We start from the raw sequence: 25655 nt of genomic DNA on the forward strand, positions 1-25655 counted from the left end.
TACATGTACAGAGAGTAAAACATCTTGAAAACAACAGCTGCCACCATAAATTCACATAATTAAACGTTCATGATATGTGGGCACCTCCATCAATTAAACATGCCACAAAATGTTGTTTTTGCAAAATATTTATTAAAAAACTAAAGTAAATATGGCAACAAAAACTTAAATAGCAAATGACATGACACTGGCCATAAAGCTTTCACTGTATTATTCTAATCAATCTCTGACAATATCAATAATCAAGTATGTCTCCAGGGGAAGCCACATGTAAACAACCTGAATGCACCGCTATATGATCAACTCCTAGCTGTTTGAGAACTATTAGATATGCGCCTCTTGCTTTACTAGCACCTGATCCAGGGTCCTTGTAAAATGTTCCAGGCATACTGAACTTTAAACAAAGTGAATGGGAGCAGAAGATGCTCAACACTTTGCAGGATCAGGCCTGGTTCATTTTTTAAAGACACAGCAAGTGAGCCAACACAACTGTTTGTTTTTTTTCTTTTCTTTCTTTCTTTCTTTCTTTCTTTCTTTCTTTTTTTTTAAATAAAGAAGAGGGAATCAGAGCAGCAAGGGAACCTATACCAAAGTACCTTTTGTTCCTCTCTGAGTCACAATAACCTCTCATGGGTACCACACTTGAAGCTATTTGTTTATTCTCTTTTTAAAAGCCCAGCAGGGGAGTAAGTCAAGAGGTGCCTGTTTTCTCCTTGGATAACTCCTCTTGAGGGGAGCTTTGGGTGCACTTCAAAGAGAAAAATAGACTCTCAAGTCTATTAAAGACATATGTCTAATGGAAGCTCTGTTGTTTTTAAAAGTGGTAAAAAATCTTCAAAAAGCATCCAAGAATTCTAAAAAAACCCTTTTCCTGTTCGGATAATTGATAGGACACTCGCTCATCTTGTCTGGTTAGCCATGACTTACAACCCAAAGAGAAAGTTGTTACAAAATGTTGGCTAAATTAGGAATCCTAAGAGATATATATGAAGACATAGTTGAGTATCATTTTAAAAAACCCTTAAGAATGTAAAGCACTATGCCCAGACAACCCTCGGTTTCACTAACGACACATATAATCACGGACAACACGTAGAAATAGTCACATTGATGCCAAGGTTTCCATTGTCTGCAAAAAGATGTGCTATAGCTGTATCGAAAACTAGACAGTCGCTGTTCATGATGGCAGCAGCCACCCCATCGTGAATGGAGCGGGGCGTTGCCTCCCAGGTCAGCCTGCGCCGGTTACCATTCAGCTCCAGTCGGTATGCAAAGTTCTCTGCTTGTTTGCGAGTGCCAATGAGCAACACAATAGCAAAAAACTGCTGGTGACCCTCATACTTCTCCTGTTTCTCCAACACCAGCATGAAATGGTGACCAAAGCAAGACTGCATCATGACCCAGTCAACAGCTCCTGGCAGGTTAATGTCCGTGGCGAGAAAGACTATGTCTTCTCCCTGAAGGGTGGTAATGCTTTTGTGGGCGTGCATGAGGTGGGACATCACGGCTTCCAAAGAGCCCTGCCATTTACAGGAGGCACCAGGACATGGACAGGAGTAGGGACGGTATTCACAGATGTCTTCATGCTCCGGCTTTTCTGTATGGTGGAGTGTCAGGGAACAGCCTGTAGTGGCATACTGGAAGGAGACAAAACACAGGCCATCAAGATATACATCCAGATTTAATGTTCTAAAGTTCCCAACTGTGAACTGCAAAATGCAGCATCAGTAAGAGCCCTCATTTCATTCTAAATTTTACATTATATGTTTTTAAATGCTCTGGATTTAGAGCTGAGCTTTATTTTATCCCCAAATGGATTCCTGCTTCATATACTTTTAAATGGGAATTGATAAACACGAATATTCTATTAGAACACACTCTTAGAAAGTGCAGCATTACTAGTATTTGTGTCCCATTCAATGAAAGATTTTATTTTAATTTAAATGTTTGCAGTCTCACTCTACCACTGCATGAGAATCAAAGAGAGTGAAACTGACTATTTTTACCATACAAGTAAGGTGAAAGCCTAAGAAGTGAGATTTTTGTTTAAAGCTCTCTGTTTTAATAGTCCCTGAGCCATACAGGTAAGGACATGTTTTTATTTGTTTTAAACCAGAAAATGCACCTTTACATACTTATAGCAAATTCAACATTCCTTAAACAAAGCACATATTTCTTCACCCTTACACAGCAACAGTCCCTTAATGGGAAAGCTTTTCCCCTTCAGCCAAGAACATGAATATCACATTGTCACAGCTGTGAGACAAGCCAGAACACTTTCTACACTGACAGCCATAAGCCCTCCACAATATATACATCTATAATTCAAAAGAAAATGGATTAAGCAAGAGTTTTCACTCTCCACCTGGCTAATGAATAACAAAGTAGGAGCATAACAGGGGAGGCAAACTTCTTTTCTCAACCTCATCCCTTATCTTTTTCATGCACTGATTTATTTACAATCATTTTATTCCCAGTATCAGAGGGGTAGCCGTGTTAGTCTGGATCTGTAAAAGCAGCAACATTCACAGTGAACAAGGTTAATGTTGACCTGCAAAAGTTTGTTTTGTTTTTTAAATTGGGTTTGCATCCTTTGTTTATATGTTATACAAAGAAGGCCCCAAAGGACATTTTTATTTAAGTGAACAGGATCAGGAATGTCAAGATTTGATGGAGGACCTTAGATGTTGATTGGAAGATCTTACATGCTAACAGGACAGGTGAGTTGAATATCTACCACAATACCCTTTATCCAAAATGTTTCCTGATCATTGGAGTTAAGAGGTGATTCCAAAATGAAGCAAAAAAAAAAAAAGTCTCCCTCTTTCCCAAGGAATGGGACAGAGGACTAAGCTTTAGGTGTAAGAATGGCAAACTCAGTGATCTAGAAGCTGAATTAAATACCAAATACAAAAATACCAACACGTCTGGAAAGAGTTTCTGGTGATATGAACAAGTAAAAAAGGGTTGTTTCTTAATAATTATCTGACCAGTTTAAAAAAAAAAATCAAGGTTAAATGCAGTTTTTCCAAATGTTTATTTTTTAAACAGCTATTTCTGAGTCAGAACACGCAAAAGGAATTTCAGTTCCGAGGGTTAAATGCCTGAGAAACAAGGGCTTCGATTCAATGTCATCTCAGTTATTATACCTGTCATGCTGCTAACATGTGTAGTGGAAGAACACCAGAGTACAGACTTCTGTTTCAGATGTCACTAAAGAGTTAACAAAGCTCTGCATTTACTGTATCCGCCCCTCCCCCCACTGTTTAATCCTCTGCTAAGAGATTTGTTTAGGTGTGCCCAGTAAGCAGACAAGCCATGAGTTCTGCTCCACCACAGTGACAGCAGAAAGAAGGGGTCCTTGTGTCAAAGGGCACAGCCACAATTGAGGCCAAATGCTGCCATTTGTCAGGATTGCTGCACTGCTGTTTGTGCACGCATGCATAAAAAGCAGATTGTTCCAGACACACAGTGTTAGGTGCAGGCAGACATGAAACAAGTCAGTCTTTAGCCTAAGCATTCTTCCCAGGAAAAGATTTTAGCCTGATTGCGGCTCATGGTGCAAATAAGTCTTTATGATAGTGACACACTCGTTTGGAAGTTAAAACAAAACAGAATGCAAGAGAGAACTGAAGTTCAGTTATATTTGTATTCAAGGCACTATTTTAGAGAGAGACCAGTGAAGGGGCAGTGATTTTGTTAGAAGAACATCACTGTAAATACTTCACATTTCTTTGAAAAAACATAGCCTATCACTTACCATGTTTTTTAAAAACCAACTTTGAACAGCCCCCAAACACTGCGCTTTGTGGCTGGAAAGCTGCTCTCGTGGCATAACACTCTTACTTGTCATTTAAGGACAGTCCCCCAAAGGGTTAAATAGGAGTTTCCTGATGAATGTTCAGTATTTGAAAAGTGTGAGCTCTGGTGATGTGGATAAGCCTTGCCCAAAATTATATGGTATGTGAGAGTGCTGCTTTAGCTTCTAACCTCATCCTTGCCACGTGAAGCATTCAGTTAAACATAGATTTCAGTGTCCAACCCACAATGATACTTTTCTCACCGTAGGTGAGTAAAGCCTGTTAAATAGGCTGTCACCGCCCTGAATCCCAAGTCTCCTGTATGCTCCAGTACCTTCCATTTGTTAGCAGGCTTCTTAGGTTAGAAGCAGCTAGTTCTACAGCACCCTTAGCAAACCTCTGCTTCTCTAGCAAAGCTGCATTTTCTGCTACTGTTAAAATTGTTTGGCCTCTGCCTAGTTTATGTAAAACCGAGCGAGTAACTTCATTCAGAACAACCAATGTCGATTCAGCACCGTGCAAACAATGCAGAGGGGCTTCACTACACATTAAAAAACAAAACATGAGAACAATAAAATATCAGCAGGGTAAATACTGGGAAAATAAACATCCATCAGGAAAAGATAGGGAATGAAAGCAGAATTGGAACTATTAATAAAAATGTCAAATCATCATCTACTTCTTTCACAGCTTTGTGTCCTGCAAGCCTTAAAAGAACCTGTTGTGCCTCAAAATTAGAAAGTATCAGCTGATGTTACTCTTGTTAGATCTTGGGCAAATGTAATAAGTAATTCTAAGCAGAATCATAAAGCGTAAGGACAGACGGGACCACCAAGTCATCTATATCATAGGCCACCAACACCACCCCGCACCCACACGCTACCTGAACAACTGAAATTAGACCTAAGTATTGCAGCCCCCAGGACACTAAAGTACATGCAGCACAGTGAGAAAATAGAAGGGACTGACACGCACTATTGCCTGAGACGCCTACAATGCCAGTAAAATGATTGAGATATTCCTGGCAAGTGCCCCATACCCACATGCTGCAGTGGAAGGCAACCCCACCCCGCCCCCCATCCCTAAGGTCACTGCCAATCTCACCTGGTAGAAATTCCTGTCTGACCTCACCCACATATGCTTATCAGTTAGACCCTGACAGGGGCGGCTCTAGATATTTCGCCGCCCCAAACACGGCGGCATGCCGCGGGGGGCGCTCTGACAGTCGCCGGACCCGCGGCTCCGGTGGACCAGCGGACCCTCCGCAGGCATGCCGCCGAAGGCTGCCTGCCTGCTGCCCTCCCGGAGGCTGGCAGAGCGCCCCCGGCAGCATGCCGCCCCAAGCACACACTTGGCAGCTGGGGCCTGGAGCCGCCCCTGGACCCTGAGCATGTGAGCAAGAACCAGCCAACCATGCACTTGAGAGTAAGAGAATGCTTGTTTTACCTTTCTAGTTTTGAAAGATTTAAAATAAGGTCTGAAGTCACGGAACACAGAATCAGTGCTAGATCACCGGGTAGAGAGTAAATATTCATCACATAAATATGAAATGCCAAACAGCTGGCATATTTACCTGACTAGGAAAGCTGTCATTCTACCTCCCTATCTGATGTGTTTATTTGTGTATGGACAATTAAAATTAAGGGTTGCATATTTGTCTACCAATGAAAGATTAATTTTTCTATGTATGTTAACAGTCAGACTTAGTTTGCCTTGTTTATGTAAACTTCTGATAAAGTTGCGAGGTAACCATGAAGCACAAAGGGAAATTCAAATTTTTTCTCAAGTCAAAAGTTAATTACACAATACTGTGAGTTTATTAGGTTTTATTGTAATGAGTACACTTGTCTTTAGAGGGCTTAGAAGCATCTGATTATCTGGTAGAGTTAGCTGGAAGGCAAGATCTGCAACTGGCATATTTCTTGAAACAACATCTCTATATCTAATGTACCTGTGGTCTAAATTCATAAAGTGCCGAGCACCACCGATCCCAGTGATGTCAGGAAATGTGGGTTTAAAATCCCTGAAAAAAATCAAGCCACTTACTTCCCTGAGACTCCTGGAATATATGCAATAACGAAAAATACAGAAATCTGATTATTTCCTTCCTAATTTACAAAATGTATTCTTAAATCAAATTACTCATATCACTAATAGGGTGACCAAACAGCAAACGTGAAAAATTGGGATGAGGGTGGGAGGTAATAGGAGCCTATATAAGAAAAAGACCCAAAAATTGGGACTGTCCCTATAAAATCGAGACATCTGGTCACCCTAATCACTAAGAACCCATTCATGTAGCAATGGGGGAAATCCTAAAATGTTTTCATATATATATTCGTATTAAATGTAACTGGGCCCATTCCATGTAGTTGCCCATTAGCAAGTTTGCTACAAAGGTATACAAGACATTTCCCCCAGTGGAGTCCTCAAAGCTAATACAAGGGGACTAAGTTTGTGGCTGTGTAAATCTGAAGCAAATTCTATCATAAACTAAAACGCAAGCAGGAAGTAGCATGAGTTTTACTAATCGGGAGTGCAGTTCTGCACAGGGTCATGTCATTTCTATGGCCACAGCAATGATCACTCAGGCACGAAGTACTTTGTGAAATACTATCATGAAAGGTAATGCTAAAATATTGTAGAAGACACAAATATCGGTTGATGTGTAATTATATGAAGCCACTGCAGTTTTATAGCTCAAAGTAAACAGCAGCATTTAAAACTCTAATTATTTCACTGCACATTTTTTAATAAGTAGTTCATCTAAAAAAGCACATTGCACTGCTCAGTTAGCTAGGCCACATTGCCAAGTTTCAGCTTCCTAAGCAACTGAACTACTGCAATCTCACACAAGTACTGTATAATTAATTAGATTTTAATAGCCATTCATACAGCTGTGAGTTCACAAGGTTTATTTTCTCCAATCTACAGCATCATTACAAAGTCACCTGAGACCACAAGAGAAGCTAAATCCATATAAAAAAAAAATCCTTGCTGACTAAACAGCACTTTTCTACAGCTAACCATTTCAATTCCATATTTATTTAAGAGAGGAAAGATAGCAAGATGATATTTTCGTATGTCTTTAACAAGGATTTTGACTCAGAGGATGATGTGCTTTTCAAGTTTTGAAAAGCGCCTAGAGCATTCTGTAAGTATTTTAAAATTTCAGTGACTTAACACTGTTAAATCCTGTAAGACTCACTTCTTTCATAATGTCCATAAGAAGCAAGTAGATAATTATATAATGCTATATATATTTTCAAAAAGCCTTTGTAACCCATCCAGATGGGCACAGGCCATAACTGAGAAACCACATGACCCTATTCCTATAAACCTTGGTTTTCTCTATTGTACACTTTGGGGCACTGTATAAACAATAAATAGATGCTTTCTAAGCATGGAAGACAAATGCCAGTGGAAAATACCCTGGTTAATTTCACTTTCTTGCTCTTTGGGAGAAGTATGTGCAGCAGCACAGAAATTACTCATGGTGAAGAAAGACACCCCCTCTCCCACATACAAAGAGAGGTTGAGAGAGGAGTAGAAAGTAGGAGATATTCTTACTATTTCCACCCCTTTTCCATCAGTGAGAGGCAGAAATCTCCTTCTACTTTCCAACAGCTAGTAGGAAGTAGGATTTCCAGTTTAGCAGATTCCTACCAGCCAGAGGCTGGGGCGAAGGATGGAGCTCCTATGCAAAGAGCAGAAACATCAGCCTGGGAAAACCCCAGCACTCTGCCCATTCTCCAACAGTTAGGAAAGACAGAGGAGTAGTTACTTGCCACTCCATCTTTTGTATCCACCTCTGGCATGCTCTTCAGACCCAGTACTAACTGGTGCATATATATGGCAGTGACCCAATTCTATGTTTCCTGCAGGCCTCCTGCGGGAGATTTGGATGCATAAAGAAATGCAGGATCAGGTCCCAGCCTATTTCCCACTGAACTATCAGCTTTAACAGCTTTCAGTCACTCAGACTACATTTGAACTCATAAGCCAGAGATGAAAAGCTCCAAATCCCATCACCAAGTAAGCCTCTGACCGTTCCAGTCCCCATGCCTTTTTCCCGCCTCAATTATTTCATCTTCCAATCTAAGCTACATCCCTCCCCTTTTCTCAGTCAGTGTTAATGGTATCAGAGCAGCTCTGCAGGTCAGAACATACCAAGCAAGATAAGTTAATTGCAAAGGTAATACTGAGGAAACCATTTTTCCAAAATTCTCCCAACTGCAACAGAAGTAAAGGCTCCAAAATGCAAAGTTAAGCTTTGTAATTAACTTTGTGCTATCTACACATCCACATGTTTCAAGCAAGGATTGAAACACTTTACAGAATATGTGGACTCAAATCACTATAGCTGGCGTCCTTCCCAAATTTATACTGACACAGCACTTAAAGTATTAGGTTGAAACTTCCTGTGAATTGAATTGCCTTGCATCTGCACTGAAGATCAACAGTGGATCTGCTGGGACTCATTGCCCAGAAATAGACGAAAGTGAAAGTCGGAGACAATTCTAGAGAAGAGGGGAAGGATATAAGTGCTCAACAGAGAGTAAGATGATTTCTACTTGTTTCCTTCCACTCCTTATTTTATATTGTCTCTGTCTCACAATTAGTAGTAGTTTGCAGGGAAGGTTTGTTTTTTTTCCAATGGAACTATTAAAGTCCATGTACTTAATGTTTCCAATGACCCTATCCAAAGCAAGATACCTGAGCTGCAAAAGGGAGTGGGGTGGGGAAGGGTGTGTGTGTACATTTTCTTGCTTCTTTACGATGTTTAAAGAAGGTGCAAAAAAAATTCTGCTTGGTTTTATTTACATGAGTCAGTCAGGGTTTGTCTGTGCTGGGAGCTTCTGGCCAACTGGGGAACTGATAGGTTAATAACAGATATACCAAAGAGGAGAAACTTGACGCAGAAAGAGATGAGGTGCTTTTTATTCAGACTGTTTAAAATCTTGTTAGGTTTTATTGGTTACACCTTTTTATTTAAAGAACAGGAGAGAAAAGAACTTGGTTAAAGAATCAACAAGCCCATCTTTTGTTTTATCCTGTAAAGTGAACTGGTTAAATGTATTTGCTTTGCTAAAAATATCACTATAAAATAGAGAAAATAGCTTGATTAAAGGAAAGCCTGAGTAGAGGGAGCTGTTTTCATCAAGATTTGTAATCGCTTATCAGTATTTCCTACCACTAGCAGTGAGGCTAGGAGACATGTAAGTAAGTGTTTTTGAACTTGGGGGGGGGGGGGAGGGGAGGTCATACTTTCAGTTAAGGTCTCAGAAAGCTTTCTGTGCCCATTTCTGAGTCATCCATGATGCTCTCCAACAAATACTGGAAATGTCAAGGCTTGTCTTCTGTTAACACCTACATTCATGCCCCCCTTTCAGGCCTCCTTTAATCATCATAAAGCAGCAATAAATAAATTAAATACAATAATAATAATAAAGCATAAGTCCAACCCGGCAATGGCCACTGTCAGACAGGTTTTCAACCTAGATGGACCTCTAGTCAGTTTCAATACAACATGAACTGTAATTATTGCCATGAGAATAGTTGCTTTGGGGGGTGATGCATTGATTTCATTAAGGGCAACTAGGAAATACTAACTGTCACATTAGATTAAGATAGGACACTTTAAAAAAAATGAAAACTGGGCAAGCAAGCATATCTGAAAAGAATGCATGGAATGTTTTGTTCTTTTTAGGCCAAGAATGCATCACAGCGAGGCATCTGACTCTCTGAACTTCTTCCTATATTGGATTTAAAAAGAAAAGCTGTGTTTTAGTTCTACATTCCATGTTATTACAATCATGAGATTAATTCTCATTTGAAAACTGAACAGAGAGAAACAAACTCCTAAGTTTTTAAAAACTCAATAAAACACCTAAACTCATCCCACCTTGTCCTGTGATCTAGTTCACAAGCTAAATAGGGTCCCAACCAATGACTGTCACTGAACTTAAAATGTTGCAGTAAGTGGCACTGATGATTCATTCAGGAGGTGTCATTCTCCCCCCTGAGTCAGTAATGAATCTTGTAGATTGTTACGGGGCACTATACAGCTATGGACTGGCTTTCAGAGGTTATACAGATTAATAACATAAGAACGGCCGTACTGGGTCAGAGCAAAGGTCCATCTAGCCCAGTATCCTGTCTACCGACTGTGGCCAATGCCAGGTGCCCCAGAGGGAGTGAACCTAACAGGTAATGATCAAGTGATCTCTCTCCTGCCATCCATCTCCATCCTCTGACAAACAGAGGGCTTGGCTACACTTACAAATTTGCAGCGCTGCAGCAGGGTGTGAAAACACACCCTCTCCGGCGCTGCAAAGCGCCAGTGTAGTCAAAGCCCCAGCGCTGGGAGCGCGGCTCCCAGCGCTGTCCGTTATTCCCCACAGGGAGGTGGAGTACGGACAGCGCTGGGAGAGATTTCTCCCAGCGCTGGCGCTTTGACTACACTTAGCGCTTCAAAGCGCTGCCGCGGCAGTGCTTTGAAGTGTAAGTGTAGCCAAAGCCAGAGGCTAGAGACACCATTCCTTACCCATCCTGGCTAATAGCCATTTATGGACTTTACTACCATGAATTTATCCAGTTTTCTTTTAAATGCTGTTATAGTCCTAGCCTTCACAACCTCCTCAGGTAAGGAGTTCCACAAGTTGACTGTGAGCTGCGTGAAGAACTTCCTTTTATTTGTTTTAAACCTGCTGCATATTAATTTCATTTGGTGACCCCTAGTTCTTGTATTATGGGAATAAGTAAATAACTTTTCCTTATCCACTTTCTCCACATCACTCATGATTTTATATACCTCTATCATGTCCCCCCTTAGTCTTCTCTTTTCCAAGCTGAAGAGTCCTAGCCTCTTTAATCTTTCCTCGTATGGGACCCTCTCTAAACCCCTAATCATTTTAGTTGCCCTTTTCTGAACCTTTTCTAGTGCTAGAATATCTTTTTTGAGATGAGGAGACCACATGTGTACACAGTATTCGAGATGTGGGAGTACCATCGATTTATATAAGTGCAATAATATATTCTCAGTCTTATTCTCTATCCCCTTTTTCCTTTTTTGACCACCTCTGCACACTGCGTGGACATCTTCAGAGAACTATCCATGATGACTCCAAGATCTTTTTCCTGACCCGTTGCAGCTAAACTAGCCCCCATCATATTGTATGTATAGTTGGGGTTATTTTTTCCAATGTGCATTACTTTACATTTATCCACATTACATTTCATTTGCCATTTTGTTGCCCAATCACTTAGGTTTTGTGAGATCTTTTTGAAGTTCTTCACAGTCTGCTTTGGTCTTAACCAGGGGTCTCAAACATGCGGCCCGCGGGCCGCATGCGGCCCGCGGAGCTCTTCCCTGCGGCCCGCGGAGCTCCCCAGGGGAGCTCCGCAAGGGCCCTCAAGAGAAAAGCGGAGGCTCCCGCCTCCACCCCTCTCCTGGAGCCTCGGCGCATAGAGCGCCGAGTCTCCGTCCGAGCGCCTGAGCCCCGCCCCGCTCAGAGCCGCGTGGGGAGGGGGCGGGGCTGGGAGCTCTGGGCTGAGCGCTGCGCTCGGCGTGGAGCTCACAGCCCCGCCCCCTCCCCACGCGGCTCTGAGCGGGACCGCCGGAGACGCGCTCGGGTAAGGGGGGGGGGAAAGCGGGACCCGCCGGGGCCGGGCCGGGGGAAGGGAAGCGGGACCCGCCGGGGCCGGGCGGGGGGGGGGGGAAGGGAAGTGCTCAGGGCTGGGGCAGAGGATTAGGGTGCGGGGGGATGAGGGGTTCAGGATGTGGGGGCGCTCCGGGCTGGGGCAGAGGATTCGGGTGTGGGGGGATGAGGGCTCTGGCTGGGGCTGAGGATTAGGGTGCAGGGTCCTAGTGCCTGCCCTCCGCCAGTACTGGCAAGGCAGGCTTCCCTTACCCTGAGCCTCTCCAACCCCAAACCCTCAGCCCCAGCCAGAGCCCTCATTCCCCCCGCACCCTAATCCTCAGCCCCAGCCCTGAGCACCCCCACATCATGAACCCCTCATCCCCCTGCACCCTAATCCTCAGCCCCAGCCAGAGCCCTCCTACCCCCCACCACTTATCCTCTGCCCCAGCCCTGAGCGCCCCCACATCATGTACCCCTCCTCCCCCCGCACCCTAATCCTCTGCCCCAGCCCTGAGCGCCCCCACATCATGAACCCCTCATCCCCCCGCACCCTAATCCTCTGCCCCAGCCCTGAGCGCCCCCACATCATGAACCCCTCATCCACAGCCCTCACCCCACACTCCAAACCTCTTCCCTAGCCCTGAGCCCCCTCACATCATGAACCCCTCATCCACAGCCCTCACCCCACAGCCCAACCCTCTTCCCTAGCCCTGAGCCCCCTCGCATCATGAACCCCTCATCCACAGCCCTCACCCCACAGCCCAAACCTCTTCCCTAGCCCTGAGCCCCCTCGCATCATGAACCCCTCATCCACAGCCCTCACCCCACAGCCCAACCCTCTTCCCTAGCCCTGAGCCCCCTCCTGCATCATGTACCCCTCGCCCTCAGCCCCACAGCCCTCACCCCTGCACTCCCTCCTATCCCCAAACTCCGTCCCAAAGCCTGCACCCCCACCCCCTGCCGCAGCCTGGAGCCTGCATCGAGCACAGAGCCTGCATCCAGACCCCTCCCCCACCCAAACTCCCTCCCAGAGCCTTAGGCAGTAAATCTAAGTGCGTGTTTTGTCCTTTGAGTGAGGTGCATTACTGAGTGTATATATTTATTAAAACTGCGCGCGCTTAGGGGAGGAGGTGGAGAAGAGACAGGGCAGGGGCGGGGCCTCATGGAAGGGGTGGATTGGGGGTGGGGCCAGGGGCAGCAAGGGGGCGTGTCAGTGATGCGGCCCTCGGGCCAATGCACTAGTCCTCATGCGGCCCTCGGGGTCATTTGAGTTTGAGACCCCTGGTCTTAACTATCTTGAGCAGTTTAGTATCATCTGCAAACATTTCCTCCTCACTGTTTACCCCTTTCTCCACATCATTTATGAATAAGTTGAATAGGACTGGTCCTAGGACTGACTCTTGGGGAACACCACTAGTTACCCCTCTCCATTCTGAGAATTTACCATTAATTCCTACCCTTTGTTCCCTGTCTTTTAACCAGTTCTCAATCCATGAAAGGACCTTCCCTTTTATCCCATGACAACTTAATTTACGTAACAGCCTTTGGCGAGGGACCTTGTCAAAGGCTTTCTGGAAATTTAAGTACACTATGTCCACTGGATCCCCCTTGTCCACATGTTTGTTGACCCCTTCAAAGAACTCTAATAGATTAGTAAGACACGATTTCCCTTTACAGAAACCATGTTGACTATTGCTCAACAGTTTGTTTTTCTAATGACCATAAATATCCCATGGTACCCTTCATCAGAGTACTGATTTTAACAAGTGTTCTTTCAACCTGGGTCATTAAGTTCTGCCTGCTTCTGTTATCAAGCATTCTCTCTCAGGTCTTGTCATGAAGTTACATCAACAGCGAAGCGAATCAACACCATTTGGTGTTACACACTATTGGCTTCAGCCATTATTGTATTGTTGTGAGGCTTAGCTGTCTGTCAGGTACTTTGAGACATTATGAAAGTGTAAAGGTTTAAAGGATCTCTAGCTAAACTTTTAAGAATAATTGAATTAGAATTGCATCTCCAAAACCTATATTGGAAAATATATGTACTTCAGTTCACTAAATTAAAAAAAAAAAGTTTAAAAATGCAGTAAGATTTAAATATTTAATCTGCCTACATGAAAAACTGTGACGTTTCAAATTAAATCTAAAGATGTCAGCTATAATTAGTAACAGGACAGCTTGTTCATACCCCCCGCCCCAGGACTGCTGAAAATTGGCTGAAGAGATCTGACCGATGCCCCATTCCCATGGTTAAATCGTTCTTTTAAAAACAGAATTAAGATACCTCGCAAAACACTTCTAACTTCATAACTGCAGGATGACTGTGCCAAATATTAAGAACAAGAGAGACATTCTGCATCCAATTTACTGCAAACTAGAACGACAATAATCAATATTTAAAAAAAAATTCAGTGAAATTCGTTTAATGCTGGTGATGGATGACGCTCCACATTGCTGAAGCATGTAGCTGGCCTATCGAGTGTCAGGTAAGTGCCCTCTTCTTAGTACAGTGCGTGTTCTGTTTGTAAAGCTTTAAAAATACGAACTGGAGACTTAGCAGAGCCGTACATACACTGTACTACAAAGGGCAATTACCAGACTCTTCACAGGTACAGCAGTGGAGTTCCACTGTGAGAATTACGTCACCTCCTTAGTGTACACTGGGGCACTGCATGGAGCAGCAGCCGGAAACCCACAACTTCAGGAGGCCTTGAAAGAAAGAAAAGCTCACAGTAAATATTATTTTCATTGAAAACCAACAAAGCATCTACCCCTACAAACTGCCAAACAAACCTGCCATTGTTTATTTTTGATTAATCTCAGAAAAATCCTGGAAATTCTCCCATAACTGCAAACCATCACGTCTCTCGATCTTGCTAGCAATGGAATTTAATGTAAATTCACTTATCTAATGAGAGTGATCAGTTAAGGTGAGCTATTACCAGCAGGAGAGAAAAAAACTTTTTGTAGTGGTAATCAAAATGGTCCATGTGCAGCAGTTGACAAGAAGGTGTGAGGAAGGGGGGGGACGACATGGGGGAAATAGTTTTACTTTGTGTACTCAAAAAGAACAGGAGTATTTGTGGCACCTTAAAGATTAACAAATTTAGCATGCTAAAATAAATTTGTTAGTCTTTAAGGTGCCACAAATACTCCTGTTCTTTTTGCGGATACAGACTAACACGGCTGCTATTCTGAAACTTTGTGTACTGACCCATCCACTTCCAGTCTTTATTCAAGCCTAATTGAATGGTGTCCATTTTGCAAATTAATTCCAATTCAGCAGTCTCTCATTGGAGTCTGTTTTTGAAGTTTTTTTTTAAAAGCTTTTCTCTCCTCTGCTGGTAATAGCTCACCTTAACTGATCACTCTTGTTAGAGTTTGTACAGTAACACCCATTGTTTCATGTTCTCTGTGTGTATATATATATAGATATATATATCTATATATCTGTCTTCCCACTGTATTTTCCACTGCATGCATCCGATGAAGTGGGCTGTAGCCCACAAAAGCTTATGCTCAAATAAATTTGTTAGTCTCTAAGGTGCCACAAGTACTACTATTCTTTTTGCAGATATAGGCCTTGGCTACACTGGCACTTTACAGCGCTGCAACTTTCTCGCTCAGGGGTGTGAAAAAACACTCCCCTGAGCGCAGCAAGTTACAGCGCTGTAAAGTGCCAGTGTAAACAGTGCCCCAGCGCTGGGAGCACGGTTCCCAGCGCTGTAAGCTAATCCCCACGGGGAGGTGGAGTACCTGCAGCGCTGGGAGAGCTCTCTCCCAGCACTGGCGCCGCGACCACACTCGCACTTCAAAGCGCTGCCGCGGGAGCGCTCCCACGGCAGCGCTGTACAGCTGCAAGTGTAGCCATACCCACAGACTAACAGGGCTGCAACTCTGAAACCTTCCTCTTGGTCATTGTTTCCTAGGTGTCAATGTTCCGGCCCCTGAGGCTTTCCATTGTCTCTTTTGGACTCTGCATTAATAGGCGTTGCTTTCAGCAGGTTCCAACCAGTTCCTCAACAACTCTATTCATTGCAGTCCAGACAGAGAGGCAACACCCACACCTCATGTCCTGTGTGCTGCTCCCAAGAGCAGGCTTAACTCTTTTTCCTCCTCTGGGTAGCAATGCAAAGTACACGTTTCATAAAAATATTACAGAAAATCCCAACTTCCTCACAGCTTCTCTAGCTGATTAATAGCTTTTTGGAATTGACTGGCAAGACACTGGCCAAGAGAAGGGTCTGACCTGGCCTGAAAGACTTCTCAGCACAAGGCAACAAGGCTGGCCTGAAAGACTTCTCAGCACAAGGCAACTTTTATGCTGTAACAGCTAATGTTCTGGAGATATCCCCTCAATGTTCCCAACCAGGATTTAAGAACACCCTAACAGATTGTGATCATAGAATCCACCTCAGATTTTACACTGAGACCAGTGCATAGGTGGAACAGGAGTTAGTGACTTTCCACCCAGCATTGACTTAACTCCTTTAGTGAAAGAAAACATCAGTAACACTTATTTATGTACCTTGCTATCAAGTCCCAGGTCTTGTCTAATAGAGCTCTCACATTTTTGGCGGGTGGGTGGCATACTTTAGATTGGACACATTATGCATTAGAACTTGAGCACAATGAGTAAGAATTCTAGGTAAGAATAAAATATTTTAAAAAACAGATGATGACAGACACTAAGAACGGGTAAATATCACTCCTGGAGTGCTGCTGTTGGCTGATAGTGTCATGTGACCCTGTAAAACTACAGAACCTTAAACAGTGGCAGGGCATGAGAAAAATAAATACTTACAAAGGAATATGTAAAACAAACTGGAGTTTTAAGACAAGCCTCACTTTGGAAAATCAGAGTGAACAAAAATATTCTTAGCTGTAGAACACAGGACATACAAGGTGGTGGAAAATGAGCAGCCATTATGGCCTGCTGTCACTTTTTCCAACCAGAAGGAAAATTCACTATAAGCATCAACTCCAGTCAAATCTCTAGATTAACACAATGGAGTAAAACGGTCTATTCCTTTTGTAATATTTCCTATTGCCCCAGTTCTTCAAGTAGATGTGATAATATGAACTCCTGAGCTTGCATGCAGCCTAACTGCAGGATCTGGGGTAGTTTGTAAAAATCAAAGTTCTGCTAGGTGTAGCAAGAATCTGTATAATATGCCTTGTATGCTTATTTCCATAAGGAAATATTTTAAGATATATTTCACACAATCTACTTTCAATGAACAGCCACATCAAATAAAATCAAAGCTCTTAAATTCAAATGAAACTTTTCTAAATATTCTTTGGAGCTTATTGTGGTTGGAGGAGTTGATCCTAGAATATCAGGGTTAGAAGGGACCTCTGGAGGTCATCTAGTCCAACCCCCTGCTCAAAGCAGGACCTCCCCAGACAGATTTTTGCCCCAGATTGAACTCACAACCCTGGGTTTAGCAGGCCAATGCCCAAACCACTGAGCTATCCCTCCTCCAAACACTTTATTTAAAAGGACACTGTGAATTTGAAATCTAATCAATTACAGAAGTGAGTGAACAGTAGTCTCAGGTACTACATCTGTCCCTGATTCCCTTGGTCTATCACATTACCTATTTTTTAAAATATATTTTTCTGTCCCTTGTTACTCTAAGAGAGACCCACCCAAACTACAGAGGACCATGCCCAGGGAAAGATGTGAAACTGATTAAATACCAAAGTGCTGTCTATAGGCATAAAGTAAGCAAACTGAAAATGAGAGGACAGATTTTTTCTCTCTCTGATCTCTTGGAATTATAACAGTGTTCTAAACAAATAGGTAAAATGTATTCAGTGATCATGACTTTTAAGATCTATTGTGTCCCTCTTACTCACCAAATTAAATCACAAGCCTACTTATATAAACCTTAACCCCCTACTTCTTTCCAGTGATTTAATTAGAGGTGGGCATTTGTCCTACAAAAGAAGCAGTATATTGCATGAAGAAAATGCAGTAGGATGGTCTAAACCCTCTGCAATGTGAAAGAGGACTCCGCAAGAATCTACGTGTGTGAGATATTACTTTTAAAAATTAGATGCTTATGTAATTTTTAGTAGTTGATTGTTTAAGCCTTAATGGTGTAGTTATGCATAATGCCACTGTGCAGCAGCAGGGCTATCAAACAGGATTAAGGCAAGGCAGCAGCACTAATTTGTAAACAGATATGCAGAAGAGCCACGCTGTCCGTGTCTTTAAGACAAAGAACAATAGGATATATATTCTCTCTACTCTTATTGCTCATCTTCCCCCCACCCTTCTCGTGAAAGGAACTGTGCTCCTAGCACGAGGCCATATGTCTATTGACAGAGCTGGGAATGGAAGCCCCCCTGTGTTTCTGTTGGAATAGGGTGATAGGCTATTACTGGGGTTCCTCGGGCTCCTACTAATGTGGGAAGCTTCTCCTGCTTCTGCTGGGAAAGGGGGCAGGGATTTGTTTAATAGCCATATAAATAACGAGGACAGGAGCCTCCCTCCGGTATGGCGGGGAGGTGCAGAATGTTCCTGTTGACTGGAACCTGGAAAGGAGAAGCGAAACTTTCACGATCTCGCCTCTCTGCAGAATTCTGACATCTGGGGAGTTGAGAGGACAGGTCCCCTTCTTAGTGACCCGGGGGACAGGGCTCCCTACTGGCCGCTCTTGGAGGAGCCTTTGCTTGTCGCTCTACAGAAGTGACAGCAGCATCCCGGTCCGGGGATGAAAAGAGGCGCAAGGAGTTTAGCTCCATCCAGTCCCCCCTGGGACCGTGTCGGCCAGAGCAGGAAAGCGGCTTGGGGGATGCTCTTACCTTGCAGGGGAAGAGGACAGCCGAGGCCACTTTCTCCATGGCCAGGTTCCTGATGCTTGGGGTCAGGGATCCCCTGCACGTGGGGCAGCAGCTCAGTTTCTGCCGGCATTGATTGCACACCAGATGCCCGGCCTGGCACTGCAGGATCGGGGGCAGCACATAGTCGAAGCAGACGGGGCACTCGAACAGCGAGGTCAGCTCGTGGTGCTGAGGCGAGACCGGCCCGCCGCCGCCGCCGCCGCCTCCCGGGCCTGAGATCACAGCGGCCGCGGCGGGTAGCGCGGAGGAGCCGGGGCCGGCAGCCGAGATGGTGGCGGCGGCAGCGGGGGCAGCAGCGGGGGACGGCGCGTGCTGCTGCTTGCCGCAGGGTTTGTTAGCACCGGGGCCGGCGGAGGACGGGCGGCTCATCGCGGTCCGAACCAACCATCGAACTGCGGGCACCTGGGTGGCCACGCGCCGAAACCCGGCGGGACCCGCGCGCGCAACAAACCGGCTCCGGGGCCGCTCTCGGGAGCGGGCCGCCGCCAGCAGCCGATTGGACGCCGCGGACGTTCCAAAGTGTCCCAGCGTTCCGAGGGGAGCTTCGGCCACCAGCCCGAGCGGGGCCACGCGCGCTCCTCAGCCCGGCGTCTGCAACATTGAGCTGACGCAAGCGAGAGAGGCAGGAAGAGGGTGTCGCGCCCCAGCCCGCTCCCAGCGCCTGGCTCTTACTGAGCATGCCCCAGCCGCATGCCCAGGCTGCCGTGCGCTCGGACCAGCCCGGCGCGGCGGCGGAGGAAGAGGCGACCCGGGGGTGGGCGAGGAAATGGGGTAGGAGCTGCACGAGCAGAAGAGGAAGGCGTTTGCTGACACTCCAGCGGGGGAGGCAGGCCCACACTGGCGTGTCTGACGTGTACGGCCCCCTTCCACCGCCCGGGGGTGGTGGGGCGAGGGCCGCCTCTGCCTGTCTCCATGGGGCTGCGTGGTTGCTAACATGGCTGGCGCAATCCAGTGGGGGAGATGGCACAGAAAGCGCCAGCAGGCACCGAGTTTTCATCTGTGATCTATTATGCATCCATCACTGTAGCACTTTGCAGGACTAAAGGGTGGTGGAGGGGCTGCCACGCGGGTGATGTTCATGGGTAGGGTGACTAACTGCGATACACGGTGGCAGGCGGAGCTAGTGTTTTTGCACCGCACGGTTATGGTAGTTAGTCTAAAAAATGTCCCGTGGCCGTGGGAGTAAGGATACACCAGAGCGCCTGCCGCATAAGGGCTTCTTTGTGACGAGTCTCCGTCTCTTCGGAATCTCGTGCATGCTGTGGGACGCATTTAGTCCAACGGCATATTTTTAATTCTGTCATCCACCCATGTTTTGCGTTGAAACATGTATGTTGCTGATTGGACACACGTGCACTATGTGCGTGAGAGAGAGACTGATCCTGATAAGGAGCGCGCGTTGTGGGAGACCGAATTCATTTTTAGGTGAAATGTGGTTGCAGTTCAACAGATCCACTCGTGTGACTCATCAGCTGGCCGGCTTGATGTAAAAGCCACGTCTTACTGTTTTGCTGGAGTGCACACTGCATACGTAGGTGGGGGCGGAGGCTAATGTTTCCCTTGCATTCCCTTCGCTCGTAGATGACGGCTGTGTGTGTGGCATGTGGCTTTAGACACGGCAAATCCTGCATCTTGGCAAGGGCGGGGGTTAGACTGGATGACCCTTGCAGTCCCTTCTAACCTATGGTTCTATGATTCTGGAATTGCAAGTGTGTGTGTGTGTGTGTGTGTGTGTGAGAGAGAGAGAGAGACAGAGAGTGAGAGGGCAAATAAGAGTAAAGGCATCCTCCCGCATAATGGGTTATTGGTGCTATGCACCCTGGCACATTTAACACACTTAAAATTTAAATTAATCTCAAATCATGTTACACAAGTCTTTTATGAATAGCAGTCACACCATATATTATAACTTTACATGAACACATGACACAATCATTTCAAAAATTCCTTTGGCAGATTTTAAGATAATGTAAAATTCAGAGTGCTTTTTCAATAGTTTCTGCAGTTAACATCAGGGATGTGAAAGTTAGAAACCCTTGTTTTGCAAACACTAACATATATACATAATTTTGATACTAATCACTTGACTAAAGTTATGCACATGCCTAAGAGTTTGCAGGACCAGGGCCAAAGCAAGTGTAATTAAGTATTATCCAGTGGTGAGGTAAATGCTGGAAGATTGCTTGTTCTGTTCAACCAGTGAACATAAAACCAATTGACTCTGACATTACTGAATCTGCATTAAAGAAGACTGCCTAATGAAATTACCCATATTTTATTTGATTGCATCTTGTTTACACAGCATCCTTTCAGAGCATAGCTCCTCTCATTAAAATGGGATCAAAGGATCTTACTTGCCTAAAAGAGAGTGACTCTTAAGTATTCCCTGGGCTATGGACTATTGTTACCCTGGAACTCTGGGTAAAGACCAAAAAGCACTTAGCCACAGTAATGCTAAAAAGGATTAAATGCATCTTTGGTGCTTATTAGAAATTGACTTTTGCTGATGTTTTTGGATTGTCTCAAGATTTCCCTGTCTACAAGCTAAGGCTCTGATCCCATTATTTTGAGAGCTGCAAACTCCTGCATTTCCTCCTGTATCCATTTAGCCATTGCAGCTACATCAATTGGTTCTCTAAGCCACAATTCAGCAAAAGCTACTTTAAAATCCTTCTATTATATATTCTGATTAACCATGTAATGCATCAGCTGATAATGAACAAGTCTGTTATAGTCCAGTTCTAGAAGTCAATAGCTGCAGTTCCTGGAAGGATAGAAAAAGAATAGACTTCTATCATCTGCATACCAGAATGAAAAATGCTGTATAGTATTGACTGTAGCATGCAACACCTTGTGACACCAGTAGAAGAATATAGTAGGCAGCTTGTTACTGTTATCTCTGTGATTTTGATGCTTGAAATTACATTGTTTGTATGAAATCCATTCTCAGGAGTGGATGCAGCAAAAACTGCCAACATGTATGAATAAATTAAAAATACATCAAATGAGGCTGTAACCCAAATTTCAATGGGATTACTCATGTGTAAATATAAACAGGATTGTTTATATACATTAGTGTTTTCAGGATTGGGGCCTATTTTCATGAAATCTAAAAAGAACTAATGACAAAACAGAGTTTTGTGGTGGTGCAATGTTTTGTTGTTTTGCTTTACGTTTAATATTTTCCTATAGTGCAAGAGAATCAGAAAGTGGACCTGATTTGGTTGTTTTCATTGTCCACACTGAGTGAAGTTAGAAAATCAAATTTGATATTTTCAAAATTCCTTCTGTTTTAATAATATTACAGAAGTGAGGAAATGTTGGTTGTGGGGAAAAATAATCTTACAGTGCCTCTTTAAAATTTGAGTGAAATAGAAGAAAAAGAAGGAATACATTTGATGATAGTAAATAGTCAAATTTAAGGATGGGTCTGTTTGTTTTTTTGTTCGATGACCATGTGTAGAGGTTAAAAATAAGACTGAACTACTTCCTATGTACAATCGCCCATGTTCAGCATAATCCATCATAACAATCAGTTAGTTTTGAAGGAGTGGTATAACTAGTGTGCATTGCCTTGTCAGCAAAGTGAGACTAGCTTCCAGAGAGTTGTTGTAACTTGACTCTGAGATTACCTGTGCTTAAAGGAACAGTTCCTTGCCTCATGGAAGCTTACATGGTTGTTTTGTTTTGTTTTTTGAGGGTTTTTTTTTTGGTAGGCCTTCAGTATAATGGTATAATTAGAAAGGTTGCTATGGTATGAGCAGCTGCATGATTCATTCTTGACTTTAGCCACTAGCAAGATTCTTAATTAAGTTACTATCTGTACAGAACGTAGAGTAAAAGGTAATTGTCATAGCATTGGAGATTTTTTTTTTTTTTTGCCATGTGCCTAGAGAATCCTGAGCTGCCCTGTAAAATCACAAAATCATATAGTTGATAAGAAGAAAACATGTTTTTGGCATTAGTACATGCATTTCTAGTGTCAATACAGCACTTTACAACTTTTTTAAACATTTCAGTAAACTGTTCAATAATGCATAATTCAGTAAGACATAGTGAAAAGAGCTTGCATTTCATCTGACATTCATTAATGTCATAGGGGAAAACCACGTAGGGGGAAATTTTCAAATGCACAAATAGGAAACAGGTATCAAAACACCAACTGAATTTTAATGGAGGATGGATATCCAATTCCCATTTGTGCCTTTGCAGATCTTTTCCGAGCTTCAAAATTTTCCTGATTGATTTTCTGAACAGTTTTTTAGACTTTTTTTTTCCTCAAAAGAGTCAAATCAAACTTCTAAGAAGTATAATAGCTTGAAGAATATTCTTAAGTGTGGCTGTAAAAGTGACTAAAGAAGTCATGGATTTGATTCTGAGGCCTTTATAGGCTAAATTCATAGCTTCCCCTACAGTAGCTAACAAGAGAGGAAAATAACCCGGTATGTGAAGAGAGAACAAAATGTCTTTCTTACTACTGTGTTTTGTCCCCTCTCTGTCCTGTGCATCTGTGATGATAAAACTCTGAAATAATCAACATATTATTAGATAATAGCTAATATTATATTATAGTCACAGATGATCTAAGGTGAGCCACTGATTATTAGAAATATAGAAAAGACTGACCAAATATTAGAATAATTTAGATAATTATGAAACTCTCATTTAAACAGTATCAGGAATAGATGATTACTGCACAGCAAGACAAATAAAAGGCAGTCAGCACAGAAAGTTCAGACACTGAAGTATTACAAGTAAAATAACTGGAGTGAAGCACCAGTGCCGGCAAAACTAATGTCGCTTAGTGGGGTGCTTTTTCACACCCCTCAGCAACATATGTTTTGACGACATAAGTGGTAGTGTAGACATGGCCTTAGTCTTGGTGTCAGTGGTTGCTAGAATCGCCACAGGACATTCTCAGATCATCACAGACTTTCTCTGATGTATGTTTTCTCAGGCTTGATCTTCATTTGAAAGCTATATTGGCAAAGCTATGGCGGTCTGGGGTAGGGAAAAAATCACACCCCTGATTGACATAAATATGCCACCATAACTTCCAGTGTAGACATGGTAATGTTGGTGGAAGAATGCCTTGTCGATGTAGCTTAAGTCATGCAGAGAGGTGGTGTTGCTATACTGACAGTAAAACCCCTTCCGTTGGTGTAGGCTGCAGGGCCAGGCTGGCATAGTTTTTCTGGTATAGTCTTCATAGTGTAGCCATACTTTTAGTGAAATCATCTCAAGAATGCGAAGAGGGCAAGGTAGGCAGTAGCAATTATTCATTCTCTTTTTTTAGTCATGCGGCTTTGCCTGTTACAAGGATCATGGTCTGTATGTTCTCAAAATGTCACTCAACCGCACACTACACAGGATCAGTGAGATTTAAATTGAAATAAGGTAGTTTTTGAAATACGTGGCTGAGGCTTTTGAAAATTCACTGTCCTTGACTCCATCAGATGAGAGGTCCCTTCACTGCAAGCCATTGATGCCCGTGCTTGCCATTACTGTAACAGTAAAAAAGACTGAATAGTCCAGATCTTGCAGTTTCATGTCTGCGACTACACTAGTATTCTTTCTCTGAATTTTTCAATCCATTTAAAACTCTATGACTTTACAATTACATTCAGTTTTGGAAACCTGATGTAGCCCTCAGGCCAAAAAGTTTGCCTGCCCCTGCCCTAGGCCCTGCTATACAGCAAACACCTGCTTACAAGATCATATCCAGTACATGGAGTTGGCAAGAACATGGCTGGTGTTGATAAAACACAGGCACTCCTAAGATGGCACTCCTAAGATGGGCTAGGCATTCACATAAACACATTCTGGAAGGGTAGTACTCGATCAGCCCGATACAAAGTTATGGTATAAACATGCTGCCCGAAGATGGTTCAAGGACACACTGACCCCTCCTAAAGATAAGGACAGGATAATGGATGGAGATGTTTTGTTTGAACCAACAGGTGATCACTAACCACATCAGAAGGGTACTAATTAACTTGTTTGTATCAATGTATAAAAGAAGTCAAAGGAGGAGTGTCTTTGTGTGACCGAAGAGCAGTGGAAGATCCTGCCACTGACTGAATTGGTCCCCTGTCATGAGCATACATGTTTTAGTCACCCTGTAGAGTCTATGGGGTACTGGTACCATGCTTTGTCAGCAATAAACCTGGCCGAGGGCCTTCGCCACTGAACCAAGTCTGTAATCTTTCTGGACAGTTTGATCGAGGACTGCTTGGCCAGCAACTTGGCCAGAGCCAGGACAGCACATAGACAGAACACACAGGCAGCCAACTACTGACAACACTAACCTTTCCTTCTCAGCTATTATTGATTACACTGTAAAATCCTATCTAGTGTGTGATCCATTACACACTACTCGCTATCAGCCCTGGGGTGTCACACCTGAGTATCAAGACCTGTTAAAAATCTTTAAGAGTTACTTGCACAGAAGCTAAACTATGTTTTTACACTGCTGGCACTGTTGACAGTCTGCAGCTATAGCAGTATAGCAACCCAGGCTCTTCAATTTATAAACTAACTAGGCATTGTTTTGATTATGGAAGAACAGAAAAGCATTTAAAAGCCACAAAACTTGCGTCTCACTGCTATGGTTAGTAGGCCCTAAATTATATATCATATACACACATTACAAATACACACACACACAAATCTGTTTCTTTTTAACAAATGAGGGTGTTTCCAAACAAATGCTTCTATTCAAAATGAAAATAAATGAAGATGCAAACACCACAAACAAACAAATACACATCAGTTCAGTCAGGCGCAACTTTACAACAATTCAGTGTGTGTACCCAAATAAGGAAAAATATTCTGGTAAGAAGAGAGATCCAACCACAAGCAAAAATACACTGTTTTGAAATAATTAAAAATATTTTGCAAGTGAATTCTAAAAAACAAGCAAACTTTAAAATGTTTTAATATATAACATTTTTCTGGATGGACACTTAAAATGTAAAGTTACAGCTCAAATTTAATTTGAGATATAAAATTAAAACCATCTGAACACGGGGGTTTGTGGTGGAAACTGACAACTCTCCATAAAGCAGCATTCCCATGCTCTCCTATTATGCTGAAGTGTTATGCTTGATTTTAAAACACATTCCTGAGCAAAAGATATTCCAAAAAGGAACCTGATCCTTTCTTATTTAACTCTATGACATAAAAACATAAGAATGGCCATTCTGGGTTAGACCAATGGTCCATCTACCCCAGGATCCTGTCTTCCAACAGTAGCCAATGCCAGATGCTTCACAGGGAATGAAAAGAACAAGACAATTTATCGAGTGATACATCCCCTGTTGTCCAGTCCCAGGTTCTGGCATTCACAGGTTAGGGG

The 25655-nt window shown here is 43.4% G+C and overlaps 1 protein-coding gene across 1 annotated transcript; it reads right to left on the reverse strand.

Annotated features, from left to right (window-relative positions):
• Positions 1–157: 157 nt before the first annotated feature.
• SIAH2 (siah E3 ubiquitin protein ligase 2) lies at positions 158–19193 on the reverse strand. Its single transcript, XM_045030154.1, has 2 exons — positions 18260–19193; positions 158–1637 (listed from the first exon to the last, which is right to left on the reverse strand). The coding sequence occupies exons 1-2, from the start codon at positions 18665–18667 to the stop codon at positions 1080–1082; spliced, it is 966 nt and encodes a 321-aa protein (XP_044886089.1). The 5' UTR covers positions 18668–19193; the 3' UTR covers positions 158–1079.
• Positions 19194–25655: the final 6462 nt, after the last annotated feature.

Source organism: Mauremys mutica, chromosome 9, assembly GCF_020497125.1.
Source record: "Mauremys mutica isolate MM-2020 ecotype Southern chromosome 9, ASM2049712v1, whole genome shotgun sequence".
Taxonomy (NCBI): Eukaryota; Metazoa; Chordata; order Testudines; family Geoemydidae; genus Mauremys; species Mauremys mutica.